The 19,483-nt window shown below is 44.2% G+C and overlaps 1 protein-coding gene across 1 annotated transcript; it reads right to left on the bottom strand.

Moving 5' to 3' along the window:
* Window positions 1-863: 863 nt before the first annotated feature.
* ATP6V1E1 (ATPase H+ transporting V1 subunit E1) lies at window positions 864-18,864 on the bottom strand. Its single transcript, XM_037877674.2, has 9 exons — window positions 18,646-18,864; window positions 14,729-14,794; window positions 12,817-12,926; window positions 11,834-11,900; window positions 7,981-8,070; window positions 3,950-4,018; window positions 3,337-3,431; window positions 2,298-2,385; window positions 864-1,439 (listed from the first exon to the last, which is right to left on the bottom strand). Exons 1-9 carry the CDS (start codon window positions 18,676-18,678, stop codon window positions 1,377-1,379), a joined length of 681 nt encoding a protein of 226 aa, XP_037733602.1. The 5' UTR covers window positions 18,679-18,864; the 3' UTR covers window positions 864-1,376.
* Window positions 18,865-19,483: the final 619 nt, after the last annotated feature.

Here is a 19,483-nt window from a genome sequence, read left to right as displayed (position 1 = left end):
ATTACAGGAGCACTGTATTAAAGATACTTTTAATTACCCCTAGGGAAATTCTGCACAAATTAAAGTTGTGTGTGCAGAATTTCCTTTCCCCCCCTACAGAAATGGGCTGTAGAGATGTTGGCTGCCACTAGGGGCCACTGGACCCAGCAGAGCCCAGCTCGCAAACAGATAATAAGGTGGGGGGGGGGGGGGGGGGGGCACACGTGGGAGGGGAGGGGGGAAGAGAACTGGAGGGTTCCCAGCAGTTGCAGTTCCCAGCATGCCCTGAAGGAAAGAGGTGGCATGCAGGAAACTCCCTGCAAGCTTGGGACCCAGCATCAGGCTGTTTCTCCCTCTGGATCCCTGGGCTTCAGGAAGGTAGGGAGTGAGTGTGTCCGGGCTGGGGGCCCTGCAGCTGGCCCCTAGGAGGTAGGGGGTGAGTGTCTGGGTTGGGCAGGGGGTCCCTGCAGCTGAGCTTTGGGTAGGGGGTGTATTAAGTCTCTACTCCTGGGGGAATTTGTGTGTCTCTGTATTGTTAGACATACTTGCTGACAAGTATTTTGAAATAAGTTACCAAAATAATTAAAACAACACTATAGAATCACACCAGTTTCGACTACTTTTGCAGAATTTAATTTTTTGGTGCAGAATTCCCCCAGGAGTATTTTAATATCTTTCTCCTATAAAGCTCTCTACATAGGAATCAGGACACAGACTTCAATTCAAGTGTGCTAAATCGAGAGTTAGCAAGTACTTGCAGACAGAAGATCCTGTTAGAGCTGGTGATGTGATGTACTTAGCTGTTGACCTAGAATCCCAACCCAACCTCCTCTAGTTACTCTGGAGTCACAGCATGCTGGTCAAAGACTACAGTGCACTCCATATACACACAGACACACACACACCTTTTTATTTTTAATAAATTAAGTAGTACAGGCTCAGACTTCACTCACATATACAGAACAGAAAACTCTGGGCCTGACCAAGCAAAAAGCTACACTTCTCGCCCAGGGAAGGGTTGCATGCCCTCTGTATAACAGAACACGGAGAAGCCCTTAACTGGAAAGGTTGCTTCGATGGGCAGCATAGTACTTCACCATCACTAATCTTACTATAGCCACAGGAGTGCAGGACAAGCCAAGAGCCCAACTGCATTCATTCTCCAGTGTCACTTCTGGACGGGGTGGTCTTTACCTCATTTTGATTAATACATTGTAACCACTTGATAAGTCAGGCAAAGCGCAGCAGGTATGCAAAATTATTCCACCGAAGAACACACATTGGACAACACATTATAGCATTGAAAAAGGTACTTTTTTTTAGGGTTTAAATGAATAGATGCTTTTTTGCATCTCTCCTCAATATGGCAGTGGAACAGATTCCACTTTCCCTCAGGCTTAGTCCAAAAACTTCCTGTTGGCATTGGCACCAAAGAGTGCCCCTCGGATTTCTGGCATCATCTGTTGAGAGAGCAGGTGCACCAGTTAGAGGCACAGTAATAAATACTAAAATAGTTAAGCACTAACAGCAACTTAATATGCACAAAAGTTAAGAAATCCTAAACTGCAGTTCCATGCTGGAGACATGAATGAATGGAGTATTTCTGTCAGTGCAGTCAACTCTTTAGGGGATGTACAAGTTCACCCGCCAGATACTAGTTGTACTTTCTCACTGGGAGCAGACTGCAATCACTAACACAGTTGCAGCCTGAGCCAGAGGGACTCACCTGTTAAGCTCAGGCATGCGATCACCCCATCTAGTGCAAATCATATTCAAAAAACTAATGCAGACAATGGGAGGTCTACATTGCCAAAACCAAGATTCATTGGAGGCATGGTGGGGTTGCAAGGTCTTCCTTCTACACTGGACTTTAGAAGATTCTCACACTGACTCGTCGAGTGGGTCTCTCTATTGGCCCATGTACTGCCACTAGCAGTCGAGTTTTATGAACGCCATCTATTTTTGTACTATTCAGTAACAGGATCTTTTAATGCAGTTAGACTATTGAAAGACTAAGTCTCTAAAGAACCAAAACTTCTCAAGAACCTAGCTGAGCATAAAACTCTGAAGAGAGGATGCTAGCAGAGATGTGCTCCTCCCCAAGCTCCATACAACTCGCTGGATAGTTTAATTTTCAAGTCTACTTTTTCCAATCCTTTGCTTGTCATCCATCTAAAGAGACCTGATCCCATAATAAGTTACTTTGAAGATTAAGAGGATGATTGAGACTAAGGGATGCTGACTTCAAAATGAAGCTTTTCACCTTACCAACGAAGATTGAGTAGGGAGGGATCCAACTCCCCCTTTCCCAAACTCACCTGCTGGGCTATGAGATCCAGTCTGCTTTCCAGGGTATTGGAAACCTTGATTTTACCATCACTGTTATAGATCTCAACACCTCCAGCACTAGAGAGAAAACAGACATTACAATAGACCTCAGCTTGACAAAAAGCCACTCTCCCAAACAACTGCTAGAATGTGTGTCAAAGGGATAAATCAATAGAAGTGTGTGGCCTCCTTTCTGCCTTTAAATGGACTCCAATCTTACTCCCATTACACTGGAAGCTAAAATAACCTGATGAAGAGAAAGACAGCCTTAACAATGGGCAGAGCATCCTAATGGGTAAGAATCATCACCACCTAGCATTTTAAGGATAGAGGGGACCTGTGGAGATTTTAGGTATGAAAAATGATTGACTGAAGTAGCCAGCTGAACCTCCTCTCAACTACCCAATAAATGTAAATTAGGCTATGAGGATTAGTTTTCAGATTTTGGGAAAAGAGGCAATGTACTATACAGATACCTTTAGAAGTGTTATTTCTTGTACCATTTATAGCTCTATGTAACAAGTTCATTAGATCTTAACTTGAGTGCATCATTCAAGTGTTTTTTTCTATGTTACAGAACCAGTTTTCTGACAATTTTGGAGGACAAAGCTTATCAGTGGGAAACGTATAACCCACACATTCCCCCTCACAACTTTGTTCTTTGCTTTATGTTGAACCTTAAACTTGGGCTGCACTTGCATGCCTTTCACCTCTAACAGACTGAGAAGTTATACTGAGTTACCAACTGCTGTTGCCTAGACCAAACATTCCCCTGCGCTGTGAATTGGTTTGGGGGCTGCAGCCAGATAACTATCATCTTTAGTTGCCTGGGAAACTGCACAGCAGGCAAGAGGACAGAAATTCAGTGTCAGGAGGAGTCGACTCCCACTAACTAGTGGCAGATGTGCTCTCAGGGGTACCCCTTTTGCCATTTCCCGTAAGAGACGTTTCAGACTCCCTCAACCGTTAACAGTGCATTGAATCTCCAGCAAGTTACTACCCAGCACTAAAAGCTACTGTATTCCTTACATATCTTCTGGCAGGAATGTCTGCTGGTCAATGTGAACATCAATGTCTTTTTTGGTAGCAGCTTTGTAGATGGGGATGCTCTTCTGTACAGCAGCCTAGAACACAACAGATATCCCACTTCAGGCCAGAGATTTGAAAGACACATGGAGTCCGCTGCGAGTGTTGCACAGAACTGATGGCTACTTAGTTTGCATTAGTGGAACAGGCATGGAGGGGAAATAATCAATTAGATGCCAGAATCTCATTCATTAGTTCAGCCTCTCCAGGAAGGTGGTGCTGTAGGAAAAATGGTTGTGGCCTAACTACTTTCTAACACATTTACTCCTCCCTTTGAATCTTGAACCAGAAGCAGCTGCCATCATTCTTTATATTATGGCAGTACCTAAAGTTTGCTAGGTGCTTTTCAAACAGAGGAAGACACTCCCCAACCTGAAAAGCATAGTGCAAGAGATGAGGTATTCGCAACAGAAGTGTTTTACTTGGTAGTGAATCGCCCCAGCCCCACTGCCTTATGATCTTGCCAGACAGGTTCCAAGTGGAAGACCTTTGCAGTCACAATCCCTGGCTTTGTTTTTGGAGACATTTTACGCTACTGTAGCCAGAACCCCCTTACCTTAACCATAGAGAGATCCTGTTTCCGGCAACGGACATTCAGTCTGGGCTCAAGCAGCTGGTAGAAACCCTATGAGAGAGATAACTATAGTAAGAGGAGATAAAGGAAACTCCCATCATCTTATTATTGATTCATCAGCTCCTGTCATTTTCTGGGGTTAGTTATAAGACTAAGCAACTTTCTGCCATTACTTATTTCATACAGTGAAGATAAAAGTTCATTGGTTACAAGTCCCCCTTGTACTGTCATTCTGAAATAGGGCTGGCCATCGATTACTGGGAAACCCACGGTAACCAATGGTTTTGTTTATGCAGGAAATAAATAATCCTAATTTTTGGGGTGCAATGGCAACTAAATCTGGACAACACTGAGGGTTGGTTGAGAAGAATGAGAAAAGGCAGGCTAAGAGTCAATAGTCACACATTAGGCTGAGCAAATATGCAGCTTCTAGTTAAGGCCTGCAGCAGTATTTGGTCTCTGAACAGATACCACCAACTGTGCCAAACTGTTACAGGAATAAGAGGACAGTGGTATAAGATGGAGGAAGCTTTTGGAAAGTATAGGGGACAATTTCCTGGTGCAAGTGCTGGAGGAACCAACTGGGGGCAGAGCTCTTCTCGACCTGCTGCTCAAAAACAGGGAAGAATTAGTAGGGGAAGCAAAAGTGGATGGGAACCTGGGAGGCAGTGACCATGAGATGGTCGAGTTTAGGATCCTGACACAAGGTAGAAAGGAGAGCAGCAGAATATGGACCCTGGACTTCAGAAAAGCAGACTTTGACTCCCTCAGGGAACTGATGGGCAGGATCCCCTGGGAGAACAACATGAGGGGGAAATGGAGTCCAGGAGAGCTGGCTGTATTTTAAAGAATCCTTATTGAGGTTGCAGGAACAAACCATCCCAATGTGTAGAAAGAATAGTAAATATGGCAGGCAACCAGCTTGGTTTAACAGTGAAATCCTTGCTGATCTTAAACACAAAAAAGAAGCTTACAAGAAGTTTGTACTTTCCTGTTGCCACACTCAGACCCCTCAATGTTGAGGGTGCCTTGAAACCTGTAGTCTGCTTTACTCCATAGCAGGGATCAACAGTGTACTTCTATTGGACATATGACCAGGGATGAGTATAAAAATATTGCTCAGGCATGTAGGAGTGAAATCAGGAAGGCCAAATAACATCCCTTGCTAGCTGCAACGCCAAGTGTTAAGAGTAACAAGAAGGGTTTCTACAGGTATGTTAGCCACAAGAAGGTGGTCAGGGAAAGCGTAGGCCCTTTACCGAATGAGGGAGGCAACCTAGTGACAGAGGATGTGGAAAAAGCTAATGTACTCAATGCTTTTTTCATCTCTGTCTTCACGAACAAGGTCAGCCCCCAGACTACTGCACTGGGCAGCACAGTATGGGGAGGAGGTGACCAGCCCTCTGTGGAGAAAAGTGGTTCAGGACTATTTAGAAAAGCTGGATGAGCACAAGTCCAAGGGGCCAGACGCACTGCATCCGAGGGTGCTAAAGGAGTTGGCGGACGTGATTGCAGAGCCATTGGCCATTATCTCTGAAAACTCATGGTGGTTGGGCGAGGTCCCGGATGACTGGAAAAAGGCTAATGTAGTGCCCATCTTTAAAAAAGGGAAGGAGGATCCGGGGAACTACAGGCCGGTCAGCCTCACCTCAGTCCCTGGAAAAATCATGGAGCAGGTCCTCAAGGAATCAATTCTGAAGGACTTCAAGGAGAGGAAAGTCATCAGGAACAGTCAGCATGGATTCACCAAGGGCAAATCATGCCTGACTAACCTAATTGCCTTCTATGAGGAGATAATTGGCTCTGTGGATGAGGGAAAAGCAGTGGACATGTTATTCCTTGACTTTAGCAAAGCTTTTAATATGGTCTCCCACAGTATTCTTTCCAGCAAATTAAAGAAGTATGGGCTGGATGAATGGACTACAAGGTGGATAGAAAGCTGGCTAGATCATTGGGCTCAACAGGTAGTGAGCAATGGCTCTATGTCTAGCTGGCAGCCAGTATCAAGCAGAGTGCCCCAAGGGTCAGTCCTGTGGCTGGTTTTGTTCAGCATCTTCATTAATGATCTGGAGGATGGCGTGGACTGCACCCTCAGCAACTTTGCAGATGACACTAAACTGGGAGGAGTGGTAGATATGCTGGAGGCTAGGTATACGATACAGAGGGACCTAGACAAATTAGAGGACTGGGCCAAAAGAAATCTGATGAGTTTCAGCAAGGACAAGTGCAGAGTCTTGCACTTAGGAAGGAAGAATCCCATGCACTGCTACAGACTAGGGACCGAGTGGCTAGGCAGCAGTTCTGCAGAAAAGGACCTAGGGGTCACAGTGGACAAGAAGCTGGATATGAGTCAACAGTGTGCCCCATTGCCAAAAAGGCTAATGGCATTTTGGGCTGTATAAGTAGGAGCATTGCCAGCAGATCAAGGCACATGATCATTTCCCTCTATTCGGCATTGGTGAGGCCTCACCTGGAGTACTGTATCCAGTTTCGGGCCCCACACTATGAAAAGGCTGTGGAAAAATTGGAAAGAGTCCAGCGGAGGGCAACAAAAATGATCAGGGGGCTGGAGCACATGACTTTGAGGAGAGGCTGAGGGAACAGGGATTATTTAGTCTGCAAAAGAGAAGAACACGGGGGAGTGGGGGGGGGGGGGGGGGGGGATTTGATAGCTGCTTTCAACTATCTGAAAGGGGGTTCCAAAGAGGATGGATCTAGACTGTTCTCAGTGGTAGCAGATGAAAGAACGAGGAGTAATGGTTTCAAGTTGCAGTGGGGGAGGTTCAGGTTGGATATTAGGAAAAAAACTTTTTCACTAGGAGGGTGGTGAAGCACTGGAATGGGTTACCTAGGGAGGTGGTGGAATCTCCTTCCTTAGATGTTTTTAAGGTCAGGCTTGACAAAGCCCGGGCTGGGATGATTTAGTTGGGGATTAGGTCCTGCTTTGAGCAGGGGGTTGGACTAGATGACCTCCTGAGGTCCCTTCCAACCCTGATATTCTATGAGACCAAGACTTCTGACCAAGACAAACGTTCATTCCAAAAGACAGAGAGACTGGGTCATCCAGTGTGCAAGTGAACAGCAACAGGCAGGGCCTGACAGTAAGTCAGGCAATTAGAAGTACACTATTGATCCCTGCTATGGAGAAAAGCAGACTACAGTTTTCAAGGCACCCTCAACATTGAGGGGTCTGAGTGTGGCAACAGGAAAGAACAAGATTTGGAAGAACAAGACTGTTAGACTGCAGAGGAGAAAACTAGAATCACACTTTGAAGAGTTCTTAGCAAAAGGACATGGGATAATATTTATGACAAGTTCTTGTACTAGAGCAGTTGCCCGTGGTGGCCACTATAGTTGAGGTACAAGTTTCCATTAAAACCCTTACTTGCATTTGCAAGAATTCCAAAAGAAAAACTTACGGGGCTAAAAAAGCCTGAAGTGGAATGTTTAGCCATACATGTAGTTTAGGGGAGCAGCACCTATCACAGACAGACATACCACACCAGAGAAAAAAACTGCTCAAAGCTACAGCCATACAAGTCTGGATTTGGTATAAAATTTGGAATGAAAACAGACAGGACTGTGCACTTTCCTAAACTTTGCAGGGGAGAGGAGAGGAGGAGGAGTGTGCATTTGAGGAGCTCATCCTGAGTATGTGCAGTAGAAACTCGAGATGTGCACATCTCTCCTGAAATGTGCACTCCTGAGCTGTGCTCACTTAAGGACAGCTTAAGATTCAGCAGTTATATTGTGTTTTGTGACTGTGACACTATTGTTTCTCTCATATTCCGATGAAAGTGCTCAAGAATTTAAGCTTTCTGCCCCCCACCCCTCTCTTCCCAATCTCAAGTACACTGGGGCCTTGTGAGCGAAGATTGGGGAGTATAGTGAAAGTGGTAGTTTTAAAAATGCCCATTCAAGGTAGTCTCCAAACAGCAGCAGTACTCCTACAGAGGGTCTGTGTTTGCGGCTAGGGATGCAGTCAGCCTTTTACTACGGCTTGAGTATTTTACCTGTAGAACCAGTCCATCCAGCAGTGTCTGGTACCTGGCAGCATCCTTCACTACCTTGGCAAGTCTCTGCTTGGCCTCAGCCAGCAAATCCTACAGAAAGAAGAGATCAGGTCAGCAAAGTCCCCCTGTTTGTCCGTTTTGTTCTATGCCTACCATCCTCCTGTACTCCTAGTGTGGTTATGCACCCTGCCAAGAAGCAAGCTTACAGTGCAGCTGGAAATTCAGTCCAGACCCTCATCTCTGTGTGCACTGAGCAACAGCTTTCACAAAAGGTTTTCTTTCCCCACTACCCTGTTCGGTACCCAAAGTGAATGTTAACTACGAATTCCCTTTTTCTAGGCAAGGAAAAAATCATAGTACAGTAGAACTTCAGAGTTATGAACACCAGAATTACAAACTGACCAGTCAACCACACACACCTCATCTGGAACTGGAAGTACACAACTCAGGCAGCAGCAGAGACCCTTCACCCCCCAAAACTAGTATAGTACTGTGTTAAAACTATCTACTACACAAAAAAAGGGAAAGCAGTATTTTCCTTCTGCACAGTAAAATTTTAAAGCTGTATTAAGTCAATGTTTAGTTGTAAACTTTTGAAAGAACCACCATAATGTTTTGTTCAGAGTTACGAACATTTCAGAATTACGAACAACCTCCATTCCTGAAGCGTTCATAACTTTGAGCTACTACTGTAGTAAAGGATTACATATCCACCAGCAATGCTTATTCAGTTCATTAATGCTATTCTAGCTGAATGAGCTAGAGTTGTTTCTCCTACTGTCTGCTGCTTCAGGTATGACAGCAGATCATGGAGAACTGGTCTGAAGTCAACAAGATGAAAGTCAATGACAACTGCAAAGTACTGCACTTAGGAAGGAAAAAAATCAAATGCACAAATACAACACAGGGAGTAAGTGGCTAGGCAGCAGCACTGTGGAAGAGGAACCTAAGAGTTATAGTGGATCACAAATTGAATGAACCAGTGTGATGCTATTGCAAAAACAAAAAAAAACACAAATTGACATTTAGGGATGTATTAACAGAAATGTCATATTAATGCAATGTGAGGTAATTGTCCCATTCTACTCAGCACTGGTGAGGCCTTGGCTGGAGAACCGTATCCAGTTTTGGGCACCGTACTTTAAGAAAGAGTGGGCAAACTGGAGAGTCCAGAGGAGAGCAACAAAAATGGTAAGAGGTTTAGAAAATCTGACCTATTAAGAATTGGGGACATTTAATCTAAAGAGAAGAGAAGACTGAGGGGAAGCAATAAGTATTAAAATATGTAAAAGTATGTCACAAAGAGGATGGTGATCAATTGTTCACCATGGCCACCAAGGGTAGGATAAGAAGTAATCAGCTTAGTTTGGAGCAAAGATGATTTAGGTTTGCTATTAAGGCTAATTAATTTATTGCTATTAAGGCTAATCTAATTAATTATTAAGGCTAGTAAAACACTGGAACCAGGTTACCTAGGGAGATTGTGGAATCCCCATCACTGGAAGATTCTAAGAACAGATTAGACAAAACACTTGTCAGGGATGGTCTAGGTACAAATTATCGCCACTAGGCTGAGACGGAATTGACAGGGTGATATCTTGAGGTCCCTTCCAGCCCTACATTTCTATGATATACTGCAGGCTGCCTTAGAGAGCAATCAACTACAACTTTTTTCCCTTCCCCAAAATTGTATGGAAATCCTTCACATGCAAAATGTAAATCTGCAAAGTGATCATAACGTTCTAGAACTGGCCAGGTAGAAGACTCCAGCCTGGGAGAATAGTACTGTCTACTACATGACATTAAATTTAGACTGAATTCAGTACCAAGGAATAGCAGTATTTTTCGAGTGCTCAACTGACTGTCTTCACTTTTGAGAAGTTAGATACTCTAAGATAAGGTAGTCAAAGCAGCATAGCACATCCTAAACATGGCTGAAGGGAGACTAATTATTCTCACAGCCCAGATCCCTGGTTCCATTATTAATTTTTAATAGCTCCTAGTGTCCTGTTTTCATTAATAAAAATAGATACTTTGTTCATCTATTGAAAGAGCTCAAACAAGTATGGCTGTGGACCTCTATTTGTGTGTTGTAAATTATGTAAAATGCTGCATCTGTCAATGTCCGTGTAAATTTTGACATTAAAGTCTGGATCCTCTGTTCTGAGGCAACAGAGCATCAAGTCTTACTTCACAGAGGTCCTTCACCCTATTTTAGAGTCCACGTTTAAGGATTTCTGCTGCTGCCCTGTTATTCTGCTCCCATCTACCATATCATCTCCCCTCCAAATATTCTTTCCTCTTTGCCTCAAAAAAAATAAAATATCCTAAAGTTTCGATCCGAGTACACTCTCCCCCCGCCCCCGAACTGAAAGGTTATGGTATGTATATCAGTAGACAACCCCATGATGTCCTGTTGTAGCCTTTAAAACAGAAGCAGGGAAATACCGACACAAGTGATTCCATGGGGCAGGAAAGTCTGTCTTGATAAACAAGAGTGTGTATTATGTTTTGAATGCTAGAGTATTAACAAGACCATCCCAAGTTCCCCTCACTGTCAAACCTAGTTATGCCTTCTGCCCTAGAATCCAGAAATTCTGGAAGTGCCCATCCCTTACTGGCCAGCCTTTCGGAGACCACGTAACAACAAGGTAAGAGCTAGTACAATAGGACTTGAAATACTTTAAAACGAGGAAGGAAATGTCTTATGCACCATTCAGAAGCATGTGACTGAGTCAGCTCAAAGCATGGTCAGGGAAGAGATTATTCAACATAGATTGTTTCACAATGGAGTTAACTCTTTCCTCACCCTTCTCCTCTAAATAAACAGTATTAGAAATCTCACCAAATTCACAGTGGTTGACAAATGTGGCACTAGGATGAAAGAATCAATCTATGCTGATACTCCCTCCTACCAAATCCTTTTTCAGAACAGCGTTGTGAACAAGCAATACTACAGATGGTATTTTATTCTTGATTTCTGTAGTTCTCACAAACAGGACTATCTGATAGCTCAGCAGCACCACCTAGTATTCGAAACACACAAAAGTGTGCCTCAGAACAGGACAAGGGACTTTACATATCGTGTGATTGGTAGATTATGCTCACGGAAGCTATAACGGAGGCCTTTCGTAACATTGGAGTATGGCTACTGTTATTCATAGTGAATGTAACCATTATCTATGACAAGATGAGTATAGGGGTTATAAGTCTTCATGCTCCCAGGAATAAACTGTCCACCAGACAGAGCAAGAGGAAAGCCTTTCCATCCACCCTGGGCCACTGTTAGAGACAAACAGTCCACTATGGTGGATTTTTCTGGTAGTATTTATTTACAGGAAGTGCTTACCAAGCTTGCTGAAGCCCAGCCATTCAGTATCACTGCATACATTAAGTTCTAGTTGCCTGAAGCAACTCGGCATTTTGTGGGCCTCTTGTCACCCAGTTACTTCCTCTTTTTGCACTTGGTTGTGTAAGAGACGTTTCCCATTCTGTGAATAAAGATCAGCTGCTGTCCTGGGCTGAACTCAACCGCAGACTGCAACTGAGATTCCTGGCAGACAGATATATCTTCCCTAAACAGCAAAGTGTAGCTGTGAAAACACAATACTAGTGTATGCTAGAAAAGCCTGACTTCACATGTACAGAAGGCCACCACCTAAGAATGGTTTTTAAAGACAGCTAGCAAAGCCATTTTTTTAAGTCTATGTATGCTTCAAGTACACATCTCATTGGATCACTTGAAAAAACAAAACCAAACCAGATGCTTGTTTAGTGGTTGGATCCGGTAATTCCTTAACTTTCAATGGGGAGAATCCCCTGTCCCTTTACTATAGAGGCAACATATACTCACGGCAATAAGGTCGTCTCTTGCCTTGAGGACTTTCAATCTTGCCTGATTCATCAGGTTGGACATCTGACTGCAAGTTGCATGGAAAAACTGAATCAGTGCATCAAGCTTTAGATGGCAATAGAGGTGCAGCAAATATTTTAACAGCATGCTTTACATGTTAGAGTGACACAGTATGTGCTGAACGCAAGCCCATTCACTTATTTGAATCCGCTTCAAAAGCAGCTATGATAAATTCCTCACTTACTATAAAAGCCATCCTCCATTGAATTTGCACAAGTGATAACAAAAACTGAAAAACTACCCAAGAGAAACTAGCCACCAAGACCAGAATGGATAGAATTAGGTGTGCCAGCGATGGAGCAGGACAGAGCATAAAGAGTTTGTTAGATATCTATTATCCAAAGTAACACAAAAGACCCCTCCACCACATCAGCTGTTCTCTTTAGGTGTTATCCCTGAACTTTGCATGGGACTATTCAGAATTAGCCTCTGGCTGATGTATCTGAAGCTTGCCAGCAAGGCCCCTCATGTACCCTCAGCTGCTGAAAGGAGAAGTTTTCTCTTCCCTACCTGACCACAAACCAATCCAGAATCTCTCAATTGGGGAAGAGCTGGAGTCTACTATTACCTATCCACTCTCTAGCCTCAATTTATTGGGACCGGTTTTCCTGTAAGGAGCTTCAATGCCTGGTCAGCTTCACTTTGCTTCTGCAAGAGTTGCCAATTTTGATGTGTTTGGGAAAGCTGTAAACAGTAGCAGCAGTGTGTCTGCAGATTCAGGATGATTACAGTGCCTCAGTCCACATTCAAATTTTCTTCTCAACGGTAAGGATTTAAACCTTTTTTCATATGTGACAATTCACATTCTGCAGAAATGTTTAGCTACGTCACCTGCACTTGCCGGCGAAAGATTGTTTTTGTATCGCTGGCAAGCTGCTGATTTTTCAAGCCCTGTAGCAGGCCAGGCAGCCTAAGCGACTTACATTTTCTTCTGTTGTTCAATTTGTTTTTCCTTCTTTTCATAGTACTCCATGATTTTCAGTCTCTGTGTCTGCACCAGGCGACCCTTCTCAATGTTGAACTCTTCTTCTGCCTACAGAGAAAGTCACACAGTTGAAATTGAGGCTGACTCCATAAACTTTCACTTCACTAAACTAAAGGCTAGGTGATGAGACTCAAGGTACTAATTAAGCAAAGCATTTAAGCGTGTACCTTATATCTCACTGAAGCCAGTGAGATTTAAGCACGTTCTTTGCTGAACTCGGGCCTTACTAATTGCTGCTCAGTTAAGCTGATCACTGCAATATCCTTGTTTGCCACCTATCATTTGCCTTCCTGAAATAGGGATGATATACAAGTTTCAAGTATCAGCTAGCGAGCAAAGACTAGTAGGCTAACTAGGAGTAACCAGTCCAGGACACTTGTTCTGTCTGAACTCTAGAATTGGTGTAATCTTTGACTGCAGCAGTAAAGGAGATGGGAGAGATTCTGACAGAATCACTAATTATAACTGTCAACTTAGCACAATTATTTATTGTTCTTGAACCACTTACCGTTAATCCTTAAACGAGGATACACGTGGGAGGGAGCTACTGCTTTCTTAGAGCATGGTTGGTCCCCTCACATATGAAAACGTGGTAAAAGCTGCACACTATTTACAAATACCCAGCTACAAAAGTGTCGTGAATCCTGACTATTTACCCACACTTTGAGAAAAGCAATAGGGCCCATTTTAAATTTAAGAAATAAGAAAAAAAAAAAGCAATATATTTGCTCAGTCACTTTCCATAAGCATTTCTAGCATGTAAACTACTGTGCTAAACTGATCATATTCACAATCTCATTTCAACAAGATGTTGGTTATCACTCCAACAGATCCATACTTTAGACCAGTGGTTCTCAAACTTTAGTAGTGGTGACCCCTTTCACACAGCAAGCCTCTGACTGCAACCCCCCGCTTACAAATTAAAAACATCTTTTTTCATATTAACACTATTATAAATGCTGGAAGTGAAGCAGGGTTTGGGGTGGAGGCTAACAGCTCACGACCCCCCCCCCCCCCAGGTAATAACCTCACAAGGGTCACGACCTCCAGTTTGAGAACCCCTGCTTTAGACCTTCTTTTCCAATATGAACTGACATAATTGGCCCTGATGTGTAATGTAGTCAACCACTAATGATTGATTAGTGGATCCTTAGAACTTTGGCATAATGCATTCCATTTTGTTAACACAGAAGCGTTCATGCTTCCCCCATTCTCCACACCCCTCCCCCATTTAAATCTATTTTGTGGTTCCTTAACATGGCTGCAAATCACAGCTCGCAATGGATTAACTGTCCTATTTTTATTTAGGAATAAGAGCGTCCACACAAACTTACACCAAAAACAAGAAGTGAGAATTAAAACCAATTTAGTTATTTTGGTGAAAGTTTGTGTGTACACAAGTCCTAAGTAAAACAAACGTAGAAATGGGTCACATTCATCTCTGTAACTCCACTGAAGTTAGACAGACCAATTTAACCCACTATGTCTTACGCAAAATCCATGCTCACACTACCCTTAGCTCCCCTGAAGTATTAACAAATCAACATGTGATCTGGTGTACAAATGTGTTCACATCTAGGCATTAATAAGGAGACTGGGTGAAAGGGCAGCTTCAGCTCAGTTCCCTTGATTGTATCAATTTGGCACAAACTAAAATATTTAACTTTAATCAGTAGTTAACTTGCTCCACATACAGGAATTATATGACAAAAAGTAAAGTAGCTTCTAGGAATATTGTAGAACTATTTTTGATGATATGACTGGGAAGCAACTCAGAATATCAGATGCAATCCACCTCCTTTTGGAGTGCCTGACATTAAACCATCCAAATGGCTCTTTTTGTTTGTTACCTTGGCATCTATTTCTTCAGCCTTTTCATTGGCTTCCTGCTCAATGAAAGCCATCATATGCTTGATCTGTAATAGAACGGACACAGTTAAATTCTGCTGTGAAGCACCTGCACGAGAAACAAACTTTTCCTTTGAACTCCACAATATTTCCATCCCCCCCACACCCAATCCCATCTCACAAACAGTGGTTCTTGTTTTCCTCCCACCTAACAAGCACACAAGTCACAAGAATTTAGAAGAGAAACAGCCAGGGGATGGTTTAGAAAGGGTTCCATCTAACACTTTCTCTGGATAGCATCAGCAGCACTTTCCTGGATTATAAGTGTATTTAAAAAGTTGCACAATAGTCTGTGGTGGGTGGGGAGGAACTTAAAGTGCATTATGAACTGCTTCAAGGACCTGCACACATGAACCTTTCTACCTAGAACTGTTTAAAAACAGTATTTGAGCTGTACATGCAACAGTCAGGGGACCAAGTTGCAATATGATTCCAATATGTATTGTAAACTTCACTGTTCTGTGACTGGGCTAGAAGTTCAGAGTAAAGCCCTGGACATGTTCAATAGCAGTCCCAACTACACTGCAACTTGAAACTATGTTGTAACCAACTCTGGGCAAGAGTATGCTAATCACTGAGTGGCCTATACTGTACAGATGGTTTCAGTATACAGATAGTAGTGAAGAGACTTTTCTTGGACAAGGCAAGCCACAGCAACATGCAGGAAGGATTCCCATTTACAGTGTCCTTTGTACACGACTATAAAATGCTTTACAGAGAAAAGGATCTGATTAGGAAGATAGGTAAATGTGTGCAGTAGAGCATGCGCTTCAGGGGATGAGGGGAAAGTGAAGTGACTCCATAGATGGAGAAGTTCAGACAGGTAGGCAGAACAAGTGGATGGAGTATGTTCTGAAAACCAAAACAACAATTTGGATTTAGATTCAGGGATTATATGACACCGAGTTATGGGCCCACTTTGTGGATGAAGTCATTGGGCCACAGATTTCTAAAATCCTCTGAAGTCCAGAGCATAGGGCCCATCATAAAAGAAGGAAACACAGTCCTCCAGAGGAAAGTGATTCTGGCATGAATAGTGATTTTACCAATGGCCAGATCAAACCAAGGATGAACTCCGGCTTTGTTTCAGGGAGTAGAACTGGGAGTCGGTGGGGAGGGAAAGAGTTAGCGATTGAGTTAATTTTCAGATTTTAGCAGTCAAACTAAGCTGGACGCACAGTCTCTCAGTGGGATTCAGAATAAAAGGAGTTATCGCAATTTGGTCGTCTCTCCCAGCAGCGGGTATGTAGCATCATACTACTTGGCAGAATTAGTTCTGGTAGCACTAGAACTACATTGAGTGCCTCAAGAAACTCTGCCTCCTTACTCAGAGGATCAGAGAGAAATGATGTGACATTACAGAGTTTCCCCAGGTTGGCATCTCAGTAGCACATAGCATACTGTTTGATGTGTGCAGGCAATACTATTCCTGTGAACAGCTTGAGTTCCCAGACTGAGGGGATCAAAGGCTCATTTTGTTTTTTCCAGAATGCAGAGAACAAGATGGGACTTCCACATCTCTAAATAGTGTGAGCTTTAATAGGACATTTGGCAAACTTAGTTTTATTTTTGTGAAGGAGAGCTTAGTTTCTCCTAAAATTGATGGCCCTTGCCCAAGAGAGTTTCCTAGAGAAAGAAGGCTAGTAGATTATCCAAGAATTGTAATAGTCTTTGATTAAATTTCCACAGACAGTAGATAATATATTAAGTTAGCTTCAAAAGGGCTCTCTTACTATTCAACCAACTGCAACACAATTTTCAAACTACTGTCTACAGAATGAATCAAGTGTTGGTATTGCTGGGAAATAGTCAATGGGAGGGTCTCTTAAAAACTGAAAATATTGAGCATATTAAAAGTGATACGGTCAAACTGCTTCCTACCTCTGTCAGGGCCTATATGCCTGCTGACCTGTCATGCAGTTTACTGTGTTTTGCATTTTCAGTTAACATAAGGACATGCTCATCCCCTACTTTTTAGCTGAAAAAAATCCAACTACAGATATATTACAGTTGTTAGATTTGAATACAGAACAGAGCTCCAGTGTTAGGATCTATTGCCCTTCCAATGTCAAAGCTCACCCTTCAAGTTCAGTCCCACAGTGACTAACAGTGCCAGCTCAAGTTATGATAACTGCGAACATGCCAAAAAGTTTGGTTGTGCAAGTGAAGGTAGGGAGCTAAGGGAGGATCGCCAAAAGGCAAATAGGGATGCTAAGTTACTGTTTGTGTTCTCACTACACAGTGGTCCCTTGCCAATCAGATTTGCTGAATGAGAAGGGAAGAGATGCAGAAAGCGTTTATGGGAACTGAGAAAGAACTGCTGATCCTGCATCAAACCTGTATGATCTGCCCATCACTTGAGAGGAAAGTTCACTGACCAGCATTGACTGGATCTGTGCAATTTTCATCACCATTTGCAATTCAGGTCATACCAGTTTGTTATCAAGGACACTATTTACTGTCAATGAGAACAGCGTGTGTCCGCACTCAAAAGGACAGCCAGATAGCTTAAAAAGACAAGCCTTCAGTGGAAATTTACAAAGGAGCAGCACAATCTAAGCTCCTATAGTCAGACGACTGCTTTCCCTGCAGATCTGAAGTGCAAAAGTCATCAGACAGTTGAAGACTGTACACGCTCCAGGAGCCAGACTATAAGCGAGTACTGCTCAGCCATTATAATCAAATTCAAGTTTATACCTAATTTCTGTAGAAAAAAAATCTGATGTCATGTACAAACACCAGATGCGTGTTAGGGTGATCTGATACCTGCACGATAATATGATAAAAAAAAAAAAAAGATAATCCATGACCACTTTCATCATCTCTTGTTTTCAGAGGCCATCCAAATACTTTAGCAACCCCCCAGTCTGCTATCAACACAGGAGCTTCCAATGCTACTGGGAGATGTGTTGAGCCTCCAATACAAAGTTTTGATTTTTTTTTTGAATTACATTGTTCAGTCTGCAGTCAGAGCCCCTTATTCACCGGCTAACATGGGTATTATTCACAGGATTTTCCATTTTCTGTTTCTCCATGGTACAAGGCTGTCACTGTTCTTCCTTCGGCAGCGACTCATTTAAATGGGGGAAGAGGGAGGTGTCTTACTCAGCTACCTTTGCTAGGAGTGTTGTAATAGGTTACCAATATCTTAAATATCAATAGCACTATCTCTGTCACCCCAGTCAGCAGGGCATGAGACAGCTTTTATTTTTGACGACTGTTGTTTTAATGAGTAGTTTTGTACCTTGACAAAAAACACATGTCCACTTTGAATGGAGAGAGATAAACAAGCTTCTCCTCCTAACCCAGGCTTTGGTTATGAATGCGGTCTCTAAACTGTTGGGGGTGGCTAAAGCCCCCTAGCCGTCTAACCCCACGGCCACTCAGGCCCCTAGCACTTTCCAGCACCGACTGCACGGATGCGGCCAGCACCGCCACCGCGGTAGCTGCTCCTAGCCCAGGTCCTGGGCACGGTGACGGCAGCGCGGCCAGGCGACGCAGCCCCCCAGGGCAGGAAACGAGGGAGGATCCCACATCCCATGGGGAGACCTGAGGATGGGGGGGGGGGGAAGAGGGGGGATGCAGTGGCTCGCGGCCCCGAACGCTGCCCCCCAAAGCTCCCCAGTGCCTCGGACACCGGCAGCCCCAGGAACATGAAGCTGCCCCCGCCCCGTCACCAGGGCCCCGAGATCCGGGCATGGCCCCGGCAGAGCAGACGGGTCGGGGAGGAGCAGCTCTAGCAACGGACCCGAGGAAGAATCACGCCTGACCCCTCCCTCCCGCCCGAGTTGGGGCCGCCCTGGCGCGCGCGCACCGGCCTGACCCCGAGGAGCGGAGCGGAGCGGGCCGGGCCCGGTACCTGTTTCTGGACATCAGCATCACTGAGCGCCATGGCCGCGGCGGGGAGAAGGACGGCGGGTGACGGTGGCTGGAGACCCTCCGGGCTTGTTGGAATCTGATTGAATCAAATCCGGGTCGGTCGGGTCACAGATGCGGGGGGGGCTGCGTCACTCCAGCCCCGCCCACCACCGCCACCGCCCTGCGCCAATGGGAACCGAGACGCGGGGCGGCTTCGTGCGGCTGGCCGCGCATGCGCGCTGGGGCCCGGTCGTGTGACTTGGTAACCCTGTGGGGCTGGTCCCTGGCCTAGTTACCAGCCCAGAACGAGCCTGTCAGTGTTATGCGGTGACACAGCAGTGATGCTCCGTGACCCGGCTGCAGCACCCAGCGTTGCTGTGTTAATCCCTTGCTCTATTTGGTGTTTTCCTTACAGCCCAAGCACCTGGAATCGTTTCACTACAGGAGAATTGCTGCTTTCATTAAAAAAAATTCCCAGGGTTATGGTTGCCAAAAAAAAGCTTGAAAACCTGACCTGAACATACCTGAAAAGACCCCAAACCAGAAGGCAAATAAAGAATCTCACATTATTTTGTAAAATCTCAATATTTTTCAGTGCTTTGGGTTGGCAATACTGCATCACAGGACGGCATGGTGGATGGAGCATTCCAGGCACGGGGTAGTATGGAAGAGTACAAGAAGCCAAGATCAGGAAGAGACAGGGAGCATTAACATGGCAAGAGGCTGGGCAATATGAAGCAAGAACTTGTAGATGCATTTGAGGATGGTTTTATGATGCCTCCTGGGGGCACTGAGGGCCACAATACTTTTATGGTTTAGAGCTACAGTTCCAGGATTTC

The sequence above is a fragment of the Chelonia mydas genome, chromosome 1, assembly GCF_015237465.2.
Source record: "Chelonia mydas isolate rCheMyd1 chromosome 1, rCheMyd1.pri.v2, whole genome shotgun sequence".
Lineage (NCBI taxonomy): Eukaryota > Metazoa > Chordata > Testudines > Cheloniidae > Chelonia > Chelonia mydas.
This window is presented reverse-complemented; position numbering and strand designations above follow the sequence as displayed.

Excerpts from the sequence above, each read along its gene's own strand:
- ATP6V1E1 (XM_037877674.2), bottom strand. The coding sequence starts at position 18,678 with ATGGCGCTCAGTGATGCTGATGTCCAGAAACAG. Across the intron at positions 14,795-18,645 it reads ATGCTGATGTCCAGAAACAG|ATCAAGCATATGATGGCTTT; the intron begins GTACCGGGCCCG and ends GTTCTATTACAG. Across the intron at positions 3,432-3,949 it reads AGGATCTCTCTATGGTTAAG|GCTGCTGTACAGAAGAGCAT; the intron begins GTAAGGGGGTTC and ends GTTGTGTTCTAG.